The sequence below is a fragment of the Numida meleagris genome, chromosome 13 (genome assembly GCF_002078875.1).
Source record: "Numida meleagris isolate 19003 breed g44 Domestic line chromosome 13, NumMel1.0, whole genome shotgun sequence".
NCBI classification, from domain to species: Eukaryota; Metazoa; Chordata; class Aves; order Galliformes; family Numididae; genus Numida; species Numida meleagris.
The window spans coordinates 14,144,091-14,165,913 of NC_034421.1; the positions used below are offsets into that span (position 1 = coordinate 14,144,091).

Consider the following 21,823-nt stretch of genomic DNA (forward strand, 5'->3'; position numbering starts at 1 on the left):
CCATCCACCGAGTATAGTGCAAGTTGGGAAAGTGAACCCCTGATAAATGCCTAAGAGATGGGGAAGTTTTGTTTTAGTAATAATATAAAGTTGAGGTTTATATAGGACTGTCCCCTTGGATAACTTCAGAGCAACTTAAAACAGCCAAGGGACAGCCTCTCGCTGGAGAAGCAGACAAGTGCTTAACAAAGGGGCACAGTAAGGTATTCTCTCTCAAAACTGGTAGGAAAGGAAATAGGAAAAGTCTCCTGAGTTACAAAGGTAGAATTGAAGTAAAAACCAACTGTAAAGAAAGTAACTTTAGATTCCTTTCAACCAGCTGGAATCGGGATCTGGGTCTTCCAGACATTGAAACACTATCATTAAATGCATAGGGATTTAGCAGAGGGAGTTCCAGATCCATTAGTGCTGGGAGCAATGATAAAGAAAAATGATGCCCTGAGGTACTACAGAGCACCTGGAATTCATAGAACAAGGAGGAACTAAGGGATTAAGCTAGGACTTGACACCTCTTCTCTTCATGACACAAGACAGATTTCAACAACTTGAGCATTAAAATATTTTTTATCTATAGATTACATTATTCTTTCCTATTTCCTCTCCTGGGAAAATACTCAGGCCTTGCTTTTTTTTTTTTTTTTTGCCTTTTTTTTTTTTTTTTTAAGAGAAAGATAGCAATATATACAGGTTTCCAGCACAGCCAAAACTAATGACAAAGCTTTCATAGTGATAAGCTCTTTTGCAGTGTTTCCTGACATGAAAAGCAACAGTTCTTCAAGGAAAGTGGAAGAGCACTCTCCAGCTCATGGGGTGAACTGTTCCATGTGGTGAAGAACCTCAAAGGTGAAGAACGTGAGTGCAGTCAGAAGGATGACTGTGACACGTGAAGGGGTTTCAAACTAGAGTAAACTCCCCAGGGATCCATGCAATCTGGGAGTAGGGTAAAGCAGAGCTCCCCTACAAAACAAGAAAGCAGGTGTGTGCCCCTGCTGGAATGGTCAAACAAAGAAAGACGGCCAAAGAAACATAAAGGTCTAAAAAATGAAGCATCACAGAGTTGCAGCATCTTTGAAGAGAGTGCAACAAATTTCAGTTTGACTGAATTCGTAAAAAGAGTGCCAACTAGGACGTGTCAAGACACAAAATAGTTTCCATACCTACCCACACCCTTCATTCTCCACAACTTCAGTGTGGACTCCAAATCATGGTATTTTGAGTACTATGCAAAAACAATTCATGTAGGGGAGCTCCTGGCAATACCCTTTCCTGCTTGAGCTTCTTGCCTTGGCCATTCCAAAGTACAAGTCCAGGACTGCCTCACAAACCTGCCACCTTTTATCACTGATGCAGGGGACACACCATTTTCTGTAATATCATTCCACATTTTGTTGTTCCCAGTATATTGCACATTCCAGGACCTGCAAGGAGTTCTTCAGACCTTTGAAGACAATGCTTCTTTTTCAGAAAGAAGTGCACAAGACGGGGACAACTGAGCTTCTGCAATCTGCCCTTGCCATGATCCAGCACTGCAAGCTCCAACTTAAGCTGAACAGTCTACACCAGCCTGCTGGTCTCATACACTCACTGTGAGAGATCTCCAATAGGGGGACCACCACCTCCTCCATCAAACAGAATTTCCCTGCGGGTTGGCTCAGGTATTGATAGCTCCTGGGCAAGGTCATTAAAACGAGATATGTAATCAATGCTGTTTTCATTCATCATGCAAGCCAGCTGGGAATCCACAACCTGTAAGAGACATGACAGAAAAGAAGAGCTACATGTCAGTGGAAATTTCACAGAATTGGTTAAGTTGCAAGGGAAGTCTTGTGATCACCTCGTCCAACTCCCCTGCTCAAGCCAGGTCAACAAGAACAGGTTGCCCAGGATCACATCCAGTCAGGCTCCGAATCTCCATAGATGGAGACTGCATTACCTCTCCAAGCAACCTGTTCCAGTTTCTGACAACCCACATAGTAAGGAATTTTTCTTATGTTTACGTGGTCTTTCACGTGTTTCAATTTTTGCCCACTGCCTCTTGTTCTTCATTCCCAGCCTCTCCTCACAAGAAAGATGCTCTTTATCTCACTTCAACTGAGCCAGAGAATAGCTCTTACATGTGGCTAAATGGAAGCCTCTCAAAAAAAAAAAAGTCTGAATGGGCCTTACCTGCACATCCTTAATTCAGCACGAAGATACACTAGTAAAGGTGCTGTACAGAAGCCGTATATACACTGCACCTTGTGTAATACCTGCATTTTTTGTAAATAAAACTTGATTCTGCAGGACACTTAATAATAGGCCTTGCAGAATCCTCTCTTCATTAAAGCTATTTTAAATGACACTTGCTTCCTCCCTCTAAAGACTCCCATACAAACCTGCATCTGCCACAACAGCAGCGAAACACTGCAGCAGCTCTGGCATGCCTAAAATGATGGCTTAACCCACTTTCCTCTGAAGGCAGTTTGTGAGATCAAGGGCTGCAGTATCACTTCAAAACCACAAAGAGATTATCATACATGCCTTTAATTAACACAGACACGTGCGTGTACTACTCTACAGATTCTCAGTTTGCAGAATCTTTGCATTTACGTCAGGAAATGGAGCTGTGCACAGACTCTGAAGCTCAAGGAAACACTGGACCAACATTAGCTTTCTGCAGCTTCTGGTTACAAAGTTCGTATGGAACTTCTTTATCCAAATCCAATGGAGGAATGACATTTTCCTTCCCTTGAGAAAAGCACTCATGAAGTTACAATGTAATGTTGTTACACTGAATCAGTGATTGTAAATCACAGGTTAATTAAGATTGGAAGGGACCTGAAGAAGCGTCTAGTTCAACTCTATTCAAAGCAGAGTCACCTTGGAGGACAGATCACCTTCTTTGGGGTTTTACCCTCATTAGTCTTGAAAAGCTCTCAAGACAGAGATTGCACAACCTCTCTGAGTGACTTGTTCCATTGTCTGATTATCCTCAAGGTGAAAAAAAGTTTTCCTTTATAGGTTCTGTAGTCAGAGCCTCTCACAATTCAGCTTTTGCCTGTTGCTTTTACCATGCACCACTCTGTGAAGGACCTGGCTATCCTTTCTTGATGACCTCTCCAGAAGTACTGGAAGGCAGCTATTGATTCTGACCCACCCTGACGCCTTCTGCAGGCTGAACAAGCCTAGTAACATCAGTCTCTCCTCACAGAAGTAGGCTTCAGCCCACTGATGCCCTTGGTGGCTCTCTGCTTAACTTGATCCAGTTTATCTATGTCTTTTCCTGTACTGGAGTGTCAGTATTCTAGGCATGGGCTCATAGCTGTTGAGTAGAGTGGGACTGTCACCACTTTTCTTTCACCTACTGGCTACGCTCCCGTTAGGGCAGCCCAGGACACTGTTGGTCTTTCTTGCCACAGCACATCCTGCCTCACAGTCAGCTTGCTGTCTACAAAGATGCCCAGGTACTTCAAGAAGAGCTGTCTCTCAAACAGTCAGATTCCAGCCTGTGTTGTTGCCAGGGACAACTCCTTCCTGAGGGCAAGACATTTCTCCTCTCAAAATTCCACAGGGTTCCTGACAGTCCATTCCTCCAGTCTTTCTCAGTCCCTCTGAAGGGGAGCTTCGTCCTCAAGTGTGTCAAAGTCTCAGTGACTGCTGGTCTTCACTACCTCCTCACAACAAATATAATTCTACCAATGGAGAGAATAACTACATTTTTGGTAACTTAGCATTAGCCATTTCATGCTTCTTCCTTCTGGGCCTATTTATTTTTTCTACCAGTCCTCCAACTGTAAGGTAGGTGCATCAATATTTAATCCTTCTCTAATCCTTTGTCTTTTTAACTCCTGTTCTATAAAGTAGGACACACAAAACAGAAGAATTAATGGGAGAATTAAAACTCCCTCTGTCGAAACAAAGCTATATCCAACAAGGCAAATACAACCTCCCCCAGCAAAAAGAGCCTGTGCCAAAGTTGTCCAAAGCAGTTTCACACAGCAGCTCTCATACACTGAGATCATTCTGCATCATTCAGTTAAGACTGTAAACTTATTTTGTTAAGCTACCGTGCAGATATTAAAGCATCTTTGCCTTAAGTACCTCAGGAAGATATGATGGACAAAATGCAATAACACTGTACTAAAAAAGGAAGCAAAACCAGCTGAAAGCAATTTGATTACATACCTCTGCTACGTCTGCCAGAGACCGCGATACAAAAGAGTCCCGTGAGTTTCCATCCAGAAGGCTGGGTCCCAGTAAGGAGGTGCCACTGGCAGTCCCAACAGGAGTTGGCAACATCTTTCGTCCCTTTTCAGGGGATATGAAACTTGCTATAAAGAACAGGCACATCAGTAAGGCATTGCACTGAAAAGTTTGCCACTGCGAGGACAAAGACGACAAGGAAATTGCAAATGAAGGATGACTATTTCTTCTATCTCCTATAAATTATATGTTGCCAGTATGAACACCATCAGCAAAGTGCAGGCTCATTAAGTTTAACTCCAAAAAAAAAACACCAGAGCAAGCAAACAAACAAAAAAACCAAAACAACTTCCCCCAACAAACACAATGATCTCATCTCTGAAGCTAGGCTCACCAAGCACAGAGCAAAGCCCATTTTCCAGCAGCAGAGCCAAGGGCACCTTTTCATTCTGGCAGAACACCCAAAACGTCTCAACCTAACTGATGAGTCAGGCTCCAAGCAGACTCCAAAGAAGTACCAATGAATTATTCACCCAAAGGTACGGGCTTCAATTTATACCTCAGTTTAGCAACAGGATTGTTTTAGGAACAGATTTGTGAAGAGAAAGAAAATGCATTCAAGGCAAAAAAAAAAGGGAAAAATTCCACAAGTGTCCTACTTCACTATTTTCTAAAAGATCAGTTCTAATAACAAAGGGTTTTTGTGCTGTTTTCTTTTCTTTTTTTGCAAGCATGCATTTCCTTATATACCAACACTTACAAAACAAGCTGCTGAGAGACGAGTCTGTGGAGTCATTGGGGTACCACTGAGGATCGTGGCTGGGAGAGGCAATCCAGTTCTGCTGAGGACTACTGGATGGGGACGGAAGACTTTTGGAGCTGTCACTGCCATTCAGCTTTGCAGGAGAGAGAGAAACACCTTCACCTGTAAGCCAATGTCAGGAATCGCTGGTTCAGTCAATGTGGTGAAGTCATCGGGCACCACACCAACTTACGTTAAAAAACAAACAACAAAAATCCACCTACATACATCAGAAAAGACAGGTCAGCCATGCAACCTGTTTCCAACACGTATCTTTGAAAAGTTCAAAAACAGCTTCCCCCAAAACTTCTGCTGACGTGCAAGATGACAAGGATTTTTTTTAAAATTATTTTTAATGTTAACAGGAAGACCTTAGCTAAGCTCAGACTTACTGTATTGACCAGAGCTTATCGCTATTTCAATGATAGAATCGCTGATTTGAGTGGCAGGTTCTCCTTGAGAAAGCACATCCTCAGGTGGTCCAGGCAGAGAAATATCCAAGAGAGCTGAAACATTGGGAGGAGAGAGCCGGGTACTGGAAGCCTCTAGTGAAGGAAGTGGAGGAGTGGAAAGACCATTCTGGAGGGGAGTCTTGGGCAGTTCTGACAGGGAAAGGACTGATGTGCCCTGTGACAAGAAACAGAGTTCATTGTTCATGAATTTATGGAAGTCCTAGATACATCTCCGAAAAAACAACAGCTTAGCTTCTATACAACAGATTATAGAGTTAAAAAAAACAACAACAAAAAAACTAAATCTAACAGAATACATTCTTTTTTTTAAATGATCAAGAATACCTCAAAATATTCTTCTCACTTAGCTACTGAAGATTGTTTCCATATTTTGGACATTCACTAGTAAGTACAACTCTCATTCCTTGTATAAAAAAAAAATTCTGTAAGCACAAATATTTCTCAGCCCGTAACCTGCCAAGTCATTAGAAAAAATACTGGCCTGTAACATTCCAAAGAACATTTAATACAGCCTATATAACAGAAATAAGCATCAAGCCACAATAATAAAATTATCATTATTTCCTAGAACCCACAAGATAGTTCTTAAGAATTAAGCACTACATTTGCCTTAGTATAGGCAGAACAATCCTGTAGCTGCTTAGAAATTATGAATATTTTAAAAGTCTAACTCCTATCTCCTTACAACCAGACTTGCCAAAAATAAATCTTCCCTTGTAAGCAGTCTTGGTCGCCCTCAACAGAACTGTTTGTGTTTTTTTCTGATGTACATCAGAGAATGAGTAATGTTTTGGAAACTCAACTGGTATTACTAGTTACGTACCCTTGTTCCCAGGTAATTGTATACCTCTAATAGTTTTGTGGCAAGTGCCAAGTCCTGCACCTGGGCAGGAACAAACCCATGCACCAATATATGCTGAGGGCTCGCCAGCAGAAAAGCAGTTCTACAGAGAAGGATACGTGTTCTGGTAGAAACCAAACTGAGCAGAGTCAGCAATATGCCCTTGCCACAACGAAGGCTAATGGTATTCTAGGCTGCATGAGGAAAAGCACTGACAGCACATAAAGGAAGGAGCTCCTTCCCCTGAGCACTGGTGAGGTCACACCTGAACTGCTGCATCTACTTCTGGACTCCTCATTAAAAAAAGAGACACAAATATATGAAAGAGAGTCCAGAGAAAGAACTGGTGCATCTTATAAGAGTTTCCCCTACAGGAAAGCCAGAGAGGGGCTTTTATAAGGACATGCAGTGACAGGATGAGGGAAATGGTTTTAAACTGGAAGAGGGTAGATTTAGACTAGATATTAGAATTTCCCAAGAACTTCTTTACTGTGCAGGTGGTGAAACACTGGAACAGGTTGCACAGAGAGGCTGTGAATGTCCCCTCTCTGGACGTATTCCAGGCCAGGCTGGATGGGGCTGTGAGCAACCTGGGCTGGAGGGAGGTGTCCCTGGCTACAAGAGGGGAGGATTGGAACAGGATGATCTTAAGGGTAAAGCACCTCGCCTATGAAGAAAAGTTGAGGTAGCTGGGCTTTTTTAACCCGGAGATGAGAGGGCTCCAGGGAGACCTCACTGTGGCCTTCCAGTACATGAAGGGAGCTTATAAACAGCAGGAAGACTGCCATTTTACAGTCTGATAGTGATAGGACAAGTGGCAAGGGTTTTAAACTAAAAGAGGAAAGATTTAGATTAGATGTTCAGATTAAGTTATTTACTCAGAGGGTGGAGAGGCCCTGGCAGAGGCTGCCCAGAGAAACTGTGGGTCCCCAGTCCCTGGAGGCATTCAATGCCAGGCTGGATGGGGCCCTGGGCAGCCTGATCTGGGGAGGGGCAGCCTGTCCACCTCAGGGGGCTGGAACTAGGTGGGCTTCGAGGTCCTTTCCAACCTAAGCCCTTCTATGATTCTACATCCTGACAACTGTGCTTCCTTTCCTTTATGCTCTTCAAATTATTTTTACCTTTTTTGCCTGTACCTGTCACAGGCAAGGTCACGGACCCACTGGAGAAGGAAGCTGGGGACAGGATGACAGAATTCTTCGACAGTAACTACAGTGGCATCTAAGTAGATACGTCTTACTGCATCCAGCATCAAGAAATGTGATTTTCTGAAGTGGATGCTCACATTACAATCAGGTTTTGAGGTTTAATATTCCTCCCTCAGCAATGTTCTGAAGAAGTACTCCTCCTTCAGCAAAGGACAGCCAATTGCTGAGATCTTTCTTCGTGGTGTCTAAAATATACGTGTAGTGTAATGCTGAGCAATTGTAAACAAGTAAGACTTGTATATCATTAAGAAGTTAGAGCTTGCTAGATTTGTTTTGCATTTTTAGAGAATGGCCTCCAATTAAATTTAAATATTGTTTCTGAATTTCTTTACATTTCTTCAGATGCTAGATTTTCATTTCTACAAAACACTAATGATGGTATACAACTATCTGAGAACAAAGGTATCTAGCTAGTAAGACCAGTGGTGTTTGTCATAAAAACATTACCCATTTCATACAGCTGCTCTTTCAACACATACTGTACCTGAAAACCATCAGGAACTGTCTCCTGCTCATGACGTGTTGGCAGGCTGATGAATGGAACTCGACACCCAGGGCCTGATCCCTAAAAGGAACAGCAGGAATCACATAAGTCTCATTTTCACATAAGATGGTTGCAATATTGCTAGGGAAGCGAGAGAAGTGTGTATCACCATTTATGCATGTTCTTTCTACGTACTCTGCCTTTCAAAATGGTCCATTAACTCCCTCAGAAAATGACAAAGACTAACATGTATGAAGGGCCTCAGCAAGGGAGACCAGCAATGAGAAACTGGTTTCCATTACCAAAGCATCACAGAAGTCCACATTTTGTCCCCAGATTCCCTTTTGAGTCACTGTCTCTTGAAATGCTACTGTTTCTTTTTAAGCCCAGATTTTTGGATGGACAGCTTGCACAGTCTCACAGCTGAAAGCCACTCTATGGGATGGAAATCCATTCAACGCAATGGTGACTTGATCCTTCAGCTCCTGAATACATGCCATGCAGCACAGCCTAGGTTTGCCATGGTAAGTCATGTCTAACAGCAAGCTACAAGAGAAAGCTCAATGGAGACTCATCATTACAACAGCTTTTCACACAGTGGAAGAGCAAACTCTGAAGACTCTGACCTCCACAGCGGTGATGGAGCTTCCATTCTGATGCGCAGCTGTTGACTCCTGCCCCGTCACTACTGTGGTCACTCTGTCTGGTGACAGTGGAGACACACCTGACAAACCATCCGCATCCAGGACAGGCACGGGGCTACCAGGGATAATACCAGCACTTTTAGCTGCCAAGTCAATAGCACCTGTGGTGAAACAAGCAAAATAAATAAATAAATAAATGGGACACATAAATAAAAAGGTCTTCCCTTCACACAATTATCTGGTTGTGACTCTTCTAAAAAAAACAGTTTTTTTTTTTAAAATTGGCCAGTAAATCAAAACTTAACACATGCAAAAAGAACGGTTACAATCTGATCATCTGTATCAGTTGTTCCTTCATGAAGTATAACATTCATTTCAGCTGAACATTTATAATTTTTCTGCCCTGCTCCAGCACCTTTATCAGGTATATCATATATAGTTGGTTATGCAATTCCTAGAAGTTTCCTATGGTTTAACAGAGGAGGTATAAAAACAACAGTCTTATTTTGTTGCCTCACCTCTAGCAGCAGTTTGGCCTCAATATATAAACTTACGTTACTGCATGAACAACATCATCCAGATCTTTTCAAATCCACGTAAGCATCTGAATGTCTTCCTGTCACAGAGAATCCTCTAAGCCTCTAAGAGGAACTCACCAGGTTATGTCACCAAGCACCCTAATGATAGGACCACCTTCTTTTGTTGCTAGACAGTACTTGCTCAGGCTACGCTGTCCTTTTTTTGCAGAACTCCCAATGCCACGTTAGTAGATATTTGAAAGAAAGTCACAGCGTATGTCACCACCTCCTTTTTTGAAGTGGTCTGACAAAAAACAATCAAACAACTTATCACCAAGGCCTCAACTCTGTTTGCCAATTCTAAATCCTTTTCAAGCCTGCAGGTCAGACACAGCACAAAAAGCCAGTCTGGACTGTCCCAGAGACTTCTCCCTTTCTCCAGCCACAAAGTCTGTAGGTAAGATACCATTTAAAACAGTTTTCTTGAACTTCAAAAGGCATTAACCATTTTTGCCCAGGAAAAAGAAACCAACAATGTAATATCATACAGATCACGCCAGACCATCATTTTCACTGCTTCACCAACCACTTACTGGACAGATGGTTGGCAGCCTGCGTTGGAAGAACTTTGGGCACAATGGGACGAGAAACGGCAGCTTTAGTCAGTGAGGACTGGATCGGCCGAAAGGAACCTCTCCCTATGGTGAAAGATGAAATACTGATCAAGCAAATGAAATCTGACATCTTTGAAGCAGAACACAACATAGTTCAGTGGAAAAAAAAAAATTAAACTAATTCCAAGCAGCAGCTAGCTTCCGTGAATGCAAAAAGCAGAGATAATGAAACAGACTTAAATAGTAACACAAGCTAACCAGCGCCTGCAACAGCAAGTGCTGCTGTGTAATGGAAGCTGCTTTCATCATTCTGAATGAGGATACCCTGTAAGCTCTAATGCTGACTTTGAGACTGAAGCTGAGATGCGACATCACCTGTATTACCACTGTACTCAAGAGCAGCACATCGGCAAGGAGGGACAAGTGGGCACTACATTGTTTACGCTGCATGAAATTTAAACAGCACCCCAGGTACTAGGAAAAGTTTGTTACAAGACCTAGGTCAACAATTACATCCTATAGAAAAAAAATTATCTTAGTAATTTATTCCAAAGTTTTGTCTCCCTGTAGAAAATACTGCTTACTCTTCCATAATTTCACTGCTGGGAAATAGGGAGAGAAGTGTTGGCTTTTTCAGTCATAATCATGCCTTGCTTAACAATGATCCAGGAGAACAACTTCATGTTCTTGTGGGAAGTGATTCAATCAACTGACAAGTAACTATGGTTTTGAAAAGACATTTTCCTCTTTTCAGAAGTTACTCCTTCGTGCAGTGTAATGAGACACCTCATGGCAGCAAAGTGAGGGAAGATCTGTGGAACTCACCTGTAATGGATGAGTTGGATAGGATAGAAAAGGAACACACGTGCTGGGACGGATTTCCAGATGGTCTGGGGAGCAGTGTTCTCTGTGTGACAGAAACAGCAATAAATCAAAACATATTTTATTACAAGTTGAGTGTAAACTGGCCTTCTAAGGCACAGAAGTTCAGGATACCTTCTAGAGTAAGAAGCAGAGTATTTACATGGAGGGATACAGATATGAATTGTGTATCCCCTATAAGCTATGATAAGAGAAAATCTCCACGTGGACAATTCTCAGACAAATGTGAATTAGAACTCAACTCCTTTCTGGTTATTCATGCAATCATTTTCGAATTCACCAAGATACTACGCTATCTCGAACTTAAGGATGGGATCTAGACAAACTGACCTCCCATCACAATTAAACAAGAATGAATTAAAGAGGCAGTTGCATTATTTGTGAGGTTTAAAAACAAATGGAATCGCACAGACAGAGTGCCTCACTACCAGAAACCAATTGTATGTACCTGCTCTTCTACAGAGCAGAAGAGAACAAAGGGCATATTGATACTTGATACTTCCTCACCCCAAACAAGTGCCCACTACTTTCCTTAGAATTATTTTTGTATGTTCTCCACCTGCCACAAATCCCTACAAGTCTGTGGTTTCAGCAGCACCACGCGTCTTTCCACTGGGATTATCAGGCTAAGGGAGGTTAATGGCTGCCAGGCTCCTGAGATCCACCACAACAGGCTAATTCTTCCATACATTTCTTTGAAAATTACATTCTTCTCCCTTGTAAATCAGTGCTGTTTCAAAAAGTTTGCTTTATTTCACTACAGTGTTTATACCCACCCCAGTTTCACCGCCTACAGTGAGTAGGAAGCTGGAACAAAAACACCTAATGGGAAAAATGTGTTGCAGTACCACTGACAGCTCTAAGGATGACAGATCAGGATACCACACAAACACGCAGCCTGTGCATCGGTACCAGCAGGTCCAAATAGCAGGGCATGCTTTCAGTTGAGGTGTTTCTCATTTTTCCCACCCTGCTTCACATACTGGGCTACTACTGCTGACATTCCTGACAGAGAATATAACACAGCTGGTTGCAATTTAGACTAAAATGCTTGCTCTTTCGGATGCTCTGCTTCACTTTTCCAGCGGACGCATAAGAAAAGCTCAGGTTTTTATTTCAGTTAGGCTCCAATCATTTTAATTTTGTTGATGTCTATTCAGGAAGCGAAACAGGCACTTCATTCACTGCACGTTATCCTCACCTGAACTACTAACGGCTTTCGCAAGTGCCTGTTCCTCAGCTTCCTTGGCTTTGGCAAGAAGAAGTCTGACTGCATCTGGAGAAGAACAGGAAACGCATCAGTAAGTGTTTTCATAGAATCACAGAATCATAGAATGGCTTGGGTTGAACAGGACCTCAAAGATCATCGAGTCTCAACCCCCCTGCTGAGTGCAGCATCACCAACCACTAGACCAGGCTGCCCAGAGCCACGTCCAGCCTGGCCTTGAATGCCTCCAGGGACGGGGCATCCACAACCTCCCTGGGCAACCTGTTCCAGTGTGGCAACCTGTTCCAGTTTTAAGTGTGCACACAGAATAAATGGCATCTTTTTCAATAAAGCTACAACTATTTATTAAAACAATACTTTGTTTCAGACTGTATTATAGCCTTTCCCAGACTACCTTTAACCTAAGCGCATCTCATTTGATTTGGATGTTCTAACACCGACGTGTTTATAATTGAATTGAAAACCTCCTCAAACACACAGCCCAGTAAAAAAAAAACCTCATGGAGTAAAAAAAATCCCATTTCCTTAACCCAAAAATTGACATCTATATTCATATCTCCAACCTTCTGCTAGAACACTGAAGCTTTCCCCTAGCAGTGCATTATTTTCCTTCTTGTTTTATGGGGACAAAGCTTTCGCCCCACAAAAAGTCATTTCAGTACTTATCTACCACAGCTTGGTATGAAGCTACTATTAAAACTGCACAACTATTTCAATTAAACGCAGCAAATCCAAGCAAGCTGGCTCAGGCACAGAATGGCACGTTTTCAGGCACTGGTCCCACTTACACTGATTGTGTCTAAGTGCTGCCGGAAGGTCAGCTCCGCTTCCTTGCTGGGCAGGAACAGCTTCCCGTGGCGGCTGTTGGGGGGCAGAGTTGTAGGAACTGCAAAGAGCCCACCATCAGCATCGGCGCTTCCAGAGCTCGACGGACCGGCCACCAGCAGAGGTCTGGGGAGGTTCCTCAAACCTGGAAGATTTTAGTGCAGTTTAAATGAAATGAAGACGAAAATAACTACTTGGTAACTGAAGGATCGTACAGAGAGCTGAGACTTACGGATTCCGGCCCTGCCACTGTCTGGGTTCTTAAATTGAAAAACCAGGGCTGCTCCAAAAGTAATGTCTTCTATTGCACTGCATTGGCCCACGACATCAGAGGTGGATGCTGCTGGGATGGCAGCAGAGGCTGAGCCTTCCCACCAACACTCTGTTACATTCTGTGGCCCTGTGACAGATGGCAGCAGAGGGGCACTCTGACAGAACGGAGTCTGACATGGAAGTGCAGACAAAGCAGAGGCATGGAACTGAATTCCTCCATGTGGAAAAATGGCACCCACTGACACTTGCTGAATGTTGATGGAGAACAAACAGTGGGTTCTGGCACAGTGAACCGGTGAGTGGTGCATTTCAACAGAGGCAACGACAGCGGGGCACCTCCACTGGTACAGATTTGTATGAGCACAGCATGCAGCACGTCACTGCTGGCAGAGACACGTAACTAATGGTGGTGACTACACTGAAAAACAGCGTTTTGTAGCTGAGAAGTTGCTCTATCAAATAGTGCTACTGTGCTCTTTGTACCCCTTGTAGTTTCCATGGAAAATAAAGAGAAGGCATTACTTTCAGTGCAACCTACACACTTGAGGGTCAGCCCTTCCACTGTATAAGCTCTATATCCACCTGATCCACTCCTTTTGTAGGCTAACATAATACAAATACAGATTCACTCCACAATAAGCAGGTTTTACTTCAACACCCCTCCCCAGCGTGGTAGTTGAAAGTGCAACCTCAGTCAAATGATTCTGGTGAGAGAGAAAACAAAAAGCAGGGACCATCTACCAAAAATAACTTCCAAATGATGGATTATCTTAGAAATACAGACAGCACCTCGAAATAATGGTATCTGGTCTCCGTTTACATTTAAAAAAAATAATTTCAGAACATTGTATTCTTTCACAGTGCTGTGGCAACTCTGCAGGCACCCAGTGAGAACGAACAACAGTATTGTCAGTGCATCATCCCGAGACAACTACGTGTACCTCTCTTATTGCTGCACATAGAACACCATTTCATTACAACAGACAAAAATGGCTTGTTTCACACTCAGTATGGCACTCGTGCCTGGCAGGGCACTCAGCCTCCTGCTGGGCTGCAAGGAGACCTAAGTCATCCGACTCCACCAACGCCTGCCACCTCCCTGGGCAGGAGAACAGCACAGGACTGAGCCATCCTAAAGCAGAGATGGCCAACCACGACATGGCTCAGGAGGAGTTTTACAGAAGAAATGTTACAATAAATGGGAGGCACTATTACGCTCCTTTTTAAAAAGCAGAATTGCCACCCCCACCTCGCCATCCTGCACCGCTGCTTTTTTCCAATAGGATAGTGAAAATCACAGCGTGCCAAAGTATCTAAAAAACAATTAAATGTTGAATAACCAATACGTTTGTGTCTCCTGACTGACCAGGAATTGTTCGCACACAACATCTCTTCTCAAAAAAAGCTGTCAAGAGATGCATCTAAATTATGTAGTGGTATTTTAGATATTATAGGTTATGTTGCATCACAGTTGTTGCTTCACTCTTTTCTATATCTCCTAGCATGATTCTCTTTAACGCCTGTTATTTCCTCCCCAGCTTGCTGTCCGGCTTTTGTGAAGCTGTCTGTCAACACTTTCAGTTCTTCTGCAAAGGACACGAGCTACCTCCTTTATTTTCTACTAAAAAGGGCAAATCAATTTATCTTTAGGAAAAGAAAAATGACAAAAACGAAAATGCAGTTTGCAGCTAGACTGATTCAGGACCTGGGTCTATCAGGGAACGAACCTAAAAGCCTCATCATTAAAAGCAGTTTGCTTCCCGATGGTCAGATTACTGCAGCCACATAATCACGCTGCATATGAGGATACAAAGAAACTTGATAACTACTGTATCCTAAAGGTCATAATACATCATTCTTTTAGATTCAAAACACCCTCACACTGGTATCAGGGCTGATAAATGGGATTAAGTTTATCTACCAATACAGCATGAGTTAGGATATGCTTGGGTATCAGTGCGACGTACTGGAATGGCATCACTTGAGGCTGAAGCTGAATGTAATATCTCAAGCAGAGCTGCTGAGAAGCAAAACTAGGTAGAATGCTGTATTCAACACTTCATGCTCCTCTGCTCAAGCCAAAAAGATTAGCTGAAGTCACTCTTCGACTGGTACTGTACAGGAGAACGACACAGAAATCTTTCAGTGCTCATTTTACCAACAACCTTTGTGCCATGTGTTTACTTTCCAGCTCTGGAAGCCCTCACTGTCTGGAGAACCCACACCTCCTCCCATCCCTTCTCCTAGCAAATGCCAGCACCTCCTCCAAGCCTGACTGCCGAGACATCTTCTGGACTGAAAGCCGTATTACTGACAGACGGTTTTGCAAGATTCAAAGAATTGAACTTCGGACAATCCTAAAGCAAATATACCATGTTCTTAGGCAATGAAGTTCACAACAGTAGAAACACTCATTCTCCCAGAGTTCCAGTGGAACACGTCCATCATGGTATGACGTATTCATCGTCTGATCCCTTGACATGGGTGTTTATGAATACTCACCTGAGGAGCTGGAAGCAGCAGCAGGAGAAAACGTCTTGTTGTTGCGAAGGGCAGACTGATTTCGAGTGCAGCCTGGACTTCTGGTGCTGATGGTAATCACCTTCCCTGGAGGAGTCAGCGACTGCTCCTCCTGCGTAGGCTTTATAGGTGATGTGGCAACAGAGCTCATCTCAGGGGTCTAGAAACACGAGTACATTAAGAGAATATCGGCCATCGTTACGGCAAACACGTCGTTAAACTCATTCTACTTAGGAAATGCTAAAAAAGAAACCTGACATACTAAAATACCCGTAAGCACTCTAACCAACGCCTCTGTGAGCGCGTGGTGCAAGGCTGAAATTCTTCCCATAGGCATTTAAAAGTAGAGGTAATGACAAAGATTTGGCACAGTAACAGAAGAGGGGTTGCTTTCAATTTAGTAGACATTTTCGTAAGCTCTAACCATCCAGAGATGATGAAGTAGAACCTTGGAAGCAGACCTGGACAAAAATATTTTGCTGTCAGTGCTGATCAAATAAAGACAAATAGTTTTGAAATTTTTCCCATTCCTTCTCCTACTCCATACTGTAACAAGCAGTAAAAACAGAAGCACGTGGCAAGGTGCATCACTGATTTTCCAGATCTATCCATCTGACTTCCTTATTGCTTATAGTGTTTTCCAGAAAATGTACCCTTTTTAAACAATCTGTGTGCTACCACAGGCATAAAATTAAGACCCATGCTTGGAATTTGCAATTTCCATGCAATGGAATTTGCTACACTTTGTTTCATGCTTGTAATCTTCATTTAGAAGAATGAACCGTGGAACAATTGAGCATTTTGGTAATGCTGAGAAAATTGCAGGGATCTGGTGCTTTCAGTTAGACAACAAATATCATCCTTGACTCCTGAATGTGTATATTGTTTAATGACATTCACTGCCTCAAAAATCTTCTATATTTCGTGTTTCAGAGAAAGATAAAGTGGTATTTGGCAAATAAAGAAAAAGGTTCCCTTACTTGTTATTGGAATGTATTAAAAGGTTCATATCTGAAAGAACTCCATTACTTCTCAGGTGTATTAGCATGCTTTGATTAAGACAAAGAATGCCAAAAAGACAAGAAAACAGTTGTAAATAATAACTGCCTCACATCGTGGCTTTTTCTGTGCCTCCTCCCCAAGCCTAGTGAGATATCCTTCCTTCTATTTGCAGTTGTTAAACCACGTCCACCCTGGCTGACCCGTGTGTCACCCACAGGAGATGCCAAAAGAGATCCGTGCCATTGTCACAGATCTGCTTGGTGCTGCTCCAGAAGTCTTCAGAGCTCGAACAAAGTGTAAATCAGGAGCTGCAGCTGACTGAAGACGGTTCCACATTTAGAAAGTCTTAGAACGTAAGACTGTAAAATCAGAAACAAGGGGAGTTTGGGCGAGGAGGTGCTGTTACTAAGTCTGCACCAAACAACACAGATCAAAGACCACGGGTGTCAGGGAAGACAGATTCATTTGCATCCTGTGCAGGAATACGATGCAAATGGTATCTTTAGCTCATCGTATCTTTATCACAGGAATTCAGTCCGATCTGCTGAATTTGGCTTTTTTTGATCTTGAAAAGCATGTTTTATTAAGTTTCAACTGATTACACTAGGAAGAAATAGCAGCCAAGCTATCACGGTGGCAGATCTTAAACACTGGTTACAGCACACATCAAGGAAAGGAAGCTCATTCCCAGTTGTCTGCCTAAGGAAGAAATTGTTTTCCTAGATCTGTTAAACGTGTCCTAGAGCCTCAGAACTTTTACAACAATCACTAGAGCTAGCCAATCCCAAAGAAATGGATTGTTTTTCCATGCAGCATGATTGGAGCTACATACACATTGGAAGCTTAGGATGGTGGGTTTTGTTTGGAATTTTAATTTGAGAAGGCACCGAACTATGCTCATGACTGATCCCTTGAGTTCACTGTAGTATTACTGAGACTCATGACAAACCAGAAACTAAAAGGTATCGTAAAAAGCAGATGGAACATAGTGAGGTCAAGTCCACTCTGCAACAATCTGTTTGGATTTTTTTTTTTCTTTTTTTAAAACACAGGAATCTCTAAGATCTGAACAGAGCTGGTTATTGATTTACTAGGCAAAATAACAGGAACAGGAATTATTCCCCAGTTCAAATAAGAGTTTAGCATCTGAAGGGTAAAGAAGAGCTACTTACTGGTTTGGGATTGACTTCAGTAGAGATGAGTTTTAAAAGGCAGTTCAGGAGTCTCTGCTTGTGAAAGGTAGTACATGTAGGAACAGCACTTGGTTCAGATGTTTGCTCCCTAGCATCCTGGGTTTCTGGCTCCAAGACAGCCAGCCAGTCGTATTCCAGCTGCAGCTTGTTCGGTTTGCCCATCATGAGGTAGACTTCAGCCAGCGTAAGGCTCTCAGAAGTTCGTAGGCTCCATCCTTCCTCTCTAACTTGTTGAGAGAGCCGGCTTGGGTCATCCTTGAGAGACTTCGTATTAGATTGTCCCTGAGGTGGAGGTGGAAATGAGGAGCTCAGCTTCTCTTGAGAATCCTCCATTACTACATCTGTTATCTCCTTGGTACAAGCATCAAGCTGCTGGCTCTGGCTCGCCTGAGCTTCACATCTGGCTGTGCCACTGCTGGGTGAAGCCACACCACCTCTCAGCAGCTGAGAATAGGAGTCAGATGTCTCTGTGCTCCTCCCACTTGGAAAAGCCACAGGAGAAGTATTACCAGCTGCTGGAGTAGAGTCTTTCCCATGTAGTTTGTCCGTGCAAGAACATTTCTCTGGGACAATCAGGTCCTGACAGGACTTCATGTACCGTGGGAATGGATCGAGCAGAGAGAGCTCTTCCACATCAGGGATCTTACTGCAAGCACAAGCTGTGCTGCACGATGCTAGTACAGTTGCTTGGTCACCAGCCAAGGCCTCCCTGCCTTCCACACAGAAGGCCGCTGAGCTCAGCTTTTCCTGACTCCCTTCTGGATCTTGGAGTCCAGAAGGCGGTTTGCTGAGTGAGTTAGTGATGCCAAGGTTTGAGGCTGCTCCTTCCACCGGGCCAGAATCTGCAGAGCCATCTTCAGTGCTTGCAGAAACTTCAGCTGTGGGCTGAGAGGTCCTGCTTGATTCTGTAGCGCTCTCGGCCCTTCCAACACTCTTGCCTTCTGTTCCTCGTGGGTATTTTAGCTGTCCCCTAGCTGTCCCCTGACCACTCTGTATGCCCAGAATTTGTGCAGGTGGTAATAAGTGAGAGTCTTTTGTGTTCTGTTTGCATTTGCCAGTTTCCTGCCAATGCACCGTGCAGAAAGCCTTGGAGTGGACCACTCTGGCTACCCCAGGCAGTGGGGTGAGTGTACAATTCTCTCCTGGAAAGAGATGGAGCATCACTTTCTCCTCTGAGAGGCTGCCTCTTGTTTCCGAATCTCTGGAGTCTTGAAGCTGCCGTTCCTCTAGTGTTTTACGCTAAAAAAGATGTGTTAAAGATTATAACCAGTATCCATCCCTTTGAAACAAGCACCTGATGGCCTGGTTTGCAAATGAACAAAATCAGTAGCTAATCAAGGGTGTATGTTCTCTATTCAGGATAGATATGAAGGCTCTATGATCAGAAGTTGGTCCTCTGTTCATAAAAACTACTCTAAAGATCTGCTACAAGCACAAACTAAATTTATGGTTCGGGAAAAATTACGAATCTCTGCTTCACACAGTACTGCAATTTGGAAAACGAAATCACTAGCAGCAGAATTCCTTTCCCTTTCTGTGCAGCAGCCTCCACTTTACATGTTTTGGCATCTTTCAAAGTTTTGAGTGCCATGTCATACTTCTTCCAGGCACTCAAATTGAAAAGGAAAACCTGAATTAAAGGACTAAGGAGAGGATACAGCATACAAGTCAACATAGGAAGAGAATGGGTGTTCTCTCACAAATCTTTCTACACCGTGGATCACAGTTCAGAGTCAGAGATATCAGAGGCAGGGTAATAAGTTGTATGGCTCAGACACTGTACAGAAACATAACAGGCAGCAGCAGCTCCCTAAAGAAGCTGAGATGCTCATTTGGTGAAACTGCATAAAGCAAGTGGAAAGATCCATCCTCAATTCCTTTGTTGAAACTGGAAGCAAAATAGTTGTTATCTAGGCTTCTACAACGCAGTCACGTATCAATGATGAAACAGACTAAGCTCGCTTTTTAAGGTAATGAAATAAAGGCAGGGGACTTCACTTATTACTAACTAGCTTTTCTGGGGATCATACTATAGAAGAGTTGAGGTAGAAGCCAATGAAATCCAACAAGATTTCCCACAAAAGGCTCCTTCACATTGGTGACGCTGAGATACTACCTCTATCTTTATCAAGCAGGGGCTGGTAAATTTATTAAGTAGACTTACATTTCCTGAGATGAACTTAAAAGGATGGAATTGCTCCCAAGCCAAGGCACACAGAACAGACTAAGGAAGAAAAGGATACAATACGCACTTCATGGAGAGCCCACTTCTGCTTCAGGAATTCAATAAGGCTGGACACCTTCCGATGTAGCTCCACAATCATCCTGTACACAAGACAAAGCAAAGGAACAGTGAAAAAAAAGTCAGCAGAAGTTCCAATCAGAGCCCCTGTGCTAGCATGGAAATTAAGGGAATAAACTGGCATTGTGCAACATAGCACAGAGAACGCAGCCACCATTCCCAAACAATCTAACAGCAACACAAAAAGCTGGCCAAAAATGGCAACATTAAAACATGAGTAACTTGCAGCTGTGAAAGATCTAAAAGCCTGACAATATCTGATTGCCATGATTCAAGATACTAGTTCTTCCAGACAGAAAACAAAACAGAACAACACAGGAAAAGATGGCAAGATTTGGCTAAACTAGAGTAGTTCAAGCAAGGCAGGATGCTACTACATGAAGCATGGAAAGAAAAACGAGGACAAAATACATTTACTTTTTTGCTCTCAAAGCATTTCACAAAGTAAATCTTACACTACATATCTTGGTTCTCCTCTCTGCGTGACATTCAGTCATTATAATGAAATACTTGATGTGAAGGAGCTATCAGCATCACAGAGGCCTAGAGTTTTCAGCCACAAATTCTGGACTAGCTGTAAGTGCTCAAACGGACAGCCACTGACAGCACGGAACAACAAAACCAAGCAGATCTGGTTGGGAGCAAGTTAAGCTAAATATCTTCCTTCCTGCTACCACTGTGTTGCATTCAGATATTCAGGCTCCTGGTGCAGGTGTCTCTGACCATTGTTTTACTTCCCTCCCCTATGCCGCTGTCTCACAGCATGTCCAATACAAGTTTCAGTAGAACTAACGCTGCATGTCTCTGTTCCATTTGTCTCTACTCTGACAACTGGGTGTAAATGGCACAAAGCAAAATCATCCCCTACTTTCCTATCTCAGATCATTACTCAAATTAAAAGGTGTAACGATTAATGGTAAATTAAATTTCAAGTGTGATCCCGCTCTCTATAAGAATCACATACTTTGATTGGACAAAGGCTTCAGAATAAGTATGGTTAGTGAAATTGCATTATCAATTATGTACCACCTAGATCATAAAAAGAACTCTCAAGAGACAGAATGCTGCCCACATGTTTCTCTATTCTGTACTGAATATTAAAATCAGGTCTCTGTTACCTAAGCCGTGGATTCTGGGCAAGGCTCTGCACTCGAGCCCATGCATGATTATTTCGTGGCTGCAACTCAACGGGGACCTTGAGAGGAAGACGTACTGGCTTCTGATCCTCTTCATCACTAATGCCTGAAGGGAGATGAAGCACAAAGGGCACGGATCAAAGCAAGAAAGCTCAAGCAGAATGCTATATGCTCATTTATGCAAGAAAAAAGCATCACAGGTATCAGCACCACCTACAGATAACTTAAGCAACTCATCTTTACCAGTGGAGGGAGCCTGTTTCCTTAGATTACCTCCTGATCCAATACGTTTATGTTTTGCCTTGGACACTGCAGTAGTACTGGAGCTTCCAGTTGAGCAAGCAGTGTCAATCTCAGGTGGCTGGAAACTCTGAACAAGCACAGTATTTTAGATCTTTAAAATGCACTGATACTACTTATTGGGGTGGGAGGGAAGCAGAAGAAGGGAAGGGAAGTCACAAAGCTGAAACAAAGAAGGTAAAAAAAAAAGTCTAAAATGCTCAATGCTAAAAAATGTACTGCTGTTTATTCACTGTTATAGTAGGAAGGAATATAGTGAAAGTAAAACTGGCAAAGCTGTAGCAATCTTGTCTGGTGTACATCTCTCTGTAATTTCACTACTGTCATGCTCAAGACTTAGAGAGCGAGGTGGATCTTAAAGTTAGCAGGATGCCACAAGCAAACAGGGTTACATTA

The 21,823-nt window shown here is 42.9% G+C and overlaps 1 protein-coding gene across 2 annotated transcripts in view; it reads right to left on the reverse strand.

Moving 5' to 3' along the window:
* Positions 618 to 21,823, reverse strand: part of CRAMP1 (cramped chromatin regulator homolog 1) — a 40,466-nt gene continuing 19,260 nt past the window's right edge. For both annotated transcript variants that reach the window (XM_021411163.1, XM_021411162.1), the window contains exons 8-21: positions 21,110 to 21,233; positions 19,933 to 20,014; positions 17,669 to 18,928; positions 15,477 to 15,654; positions 12,665 to 12,846; positions 11,850 to 11,924; positions 10,592 to 10,673; positions 9,746 to 9,850; positions 8,617 to 8,795; positions 7,991 to 8,071; positions 5,377 to 5,611; positions 4,943 to 5,107; positions 4,165 to 4,310; positions 618 to 1,746 (exon numbers count right to left, since the gene is read on the reverse strand). In XM_021411163.1, coding sequence (XP_021266838.1) covers positions 1,582 to 1,746; positions 4,165 to 4,310; positions 4,943 to 5,107; positions 5,377 to 5,611; positions 7,991 to 8,071; positions 8,617 to 8,795; positions 9,746 to 9,850; positions 10,592 to 10,673; positions 11,850 to 11,924; positions 12,665 to 12,846; positions 15,477 to 15,654; positions 17,669 to 18,928; positions 19,933 to 20,014; positions 21,110 to 21,233 — 3,059 coding nt within the window. In that variant the 3' untranslated portion in view covers positions 618 to 1,581. The remainder of the gene's footprint in view (positions 1,747 to 4,164; positions 4,311 to 4,942; positions 5,108 to 5,376; positions 5,612 to 7,990; positions 8,072 to 8,616; positions 8,796 to 9,745; positions 9,851 to 10,591; positions 10,674 to 11,849; positions 11,925 to 12,664; positions 12,847 to 15,476; positions 15,655 to 17,668; positions 18,929 to 19,932; positions 20,015 to 21,109; positions 21,234 to 21,823) is intronic.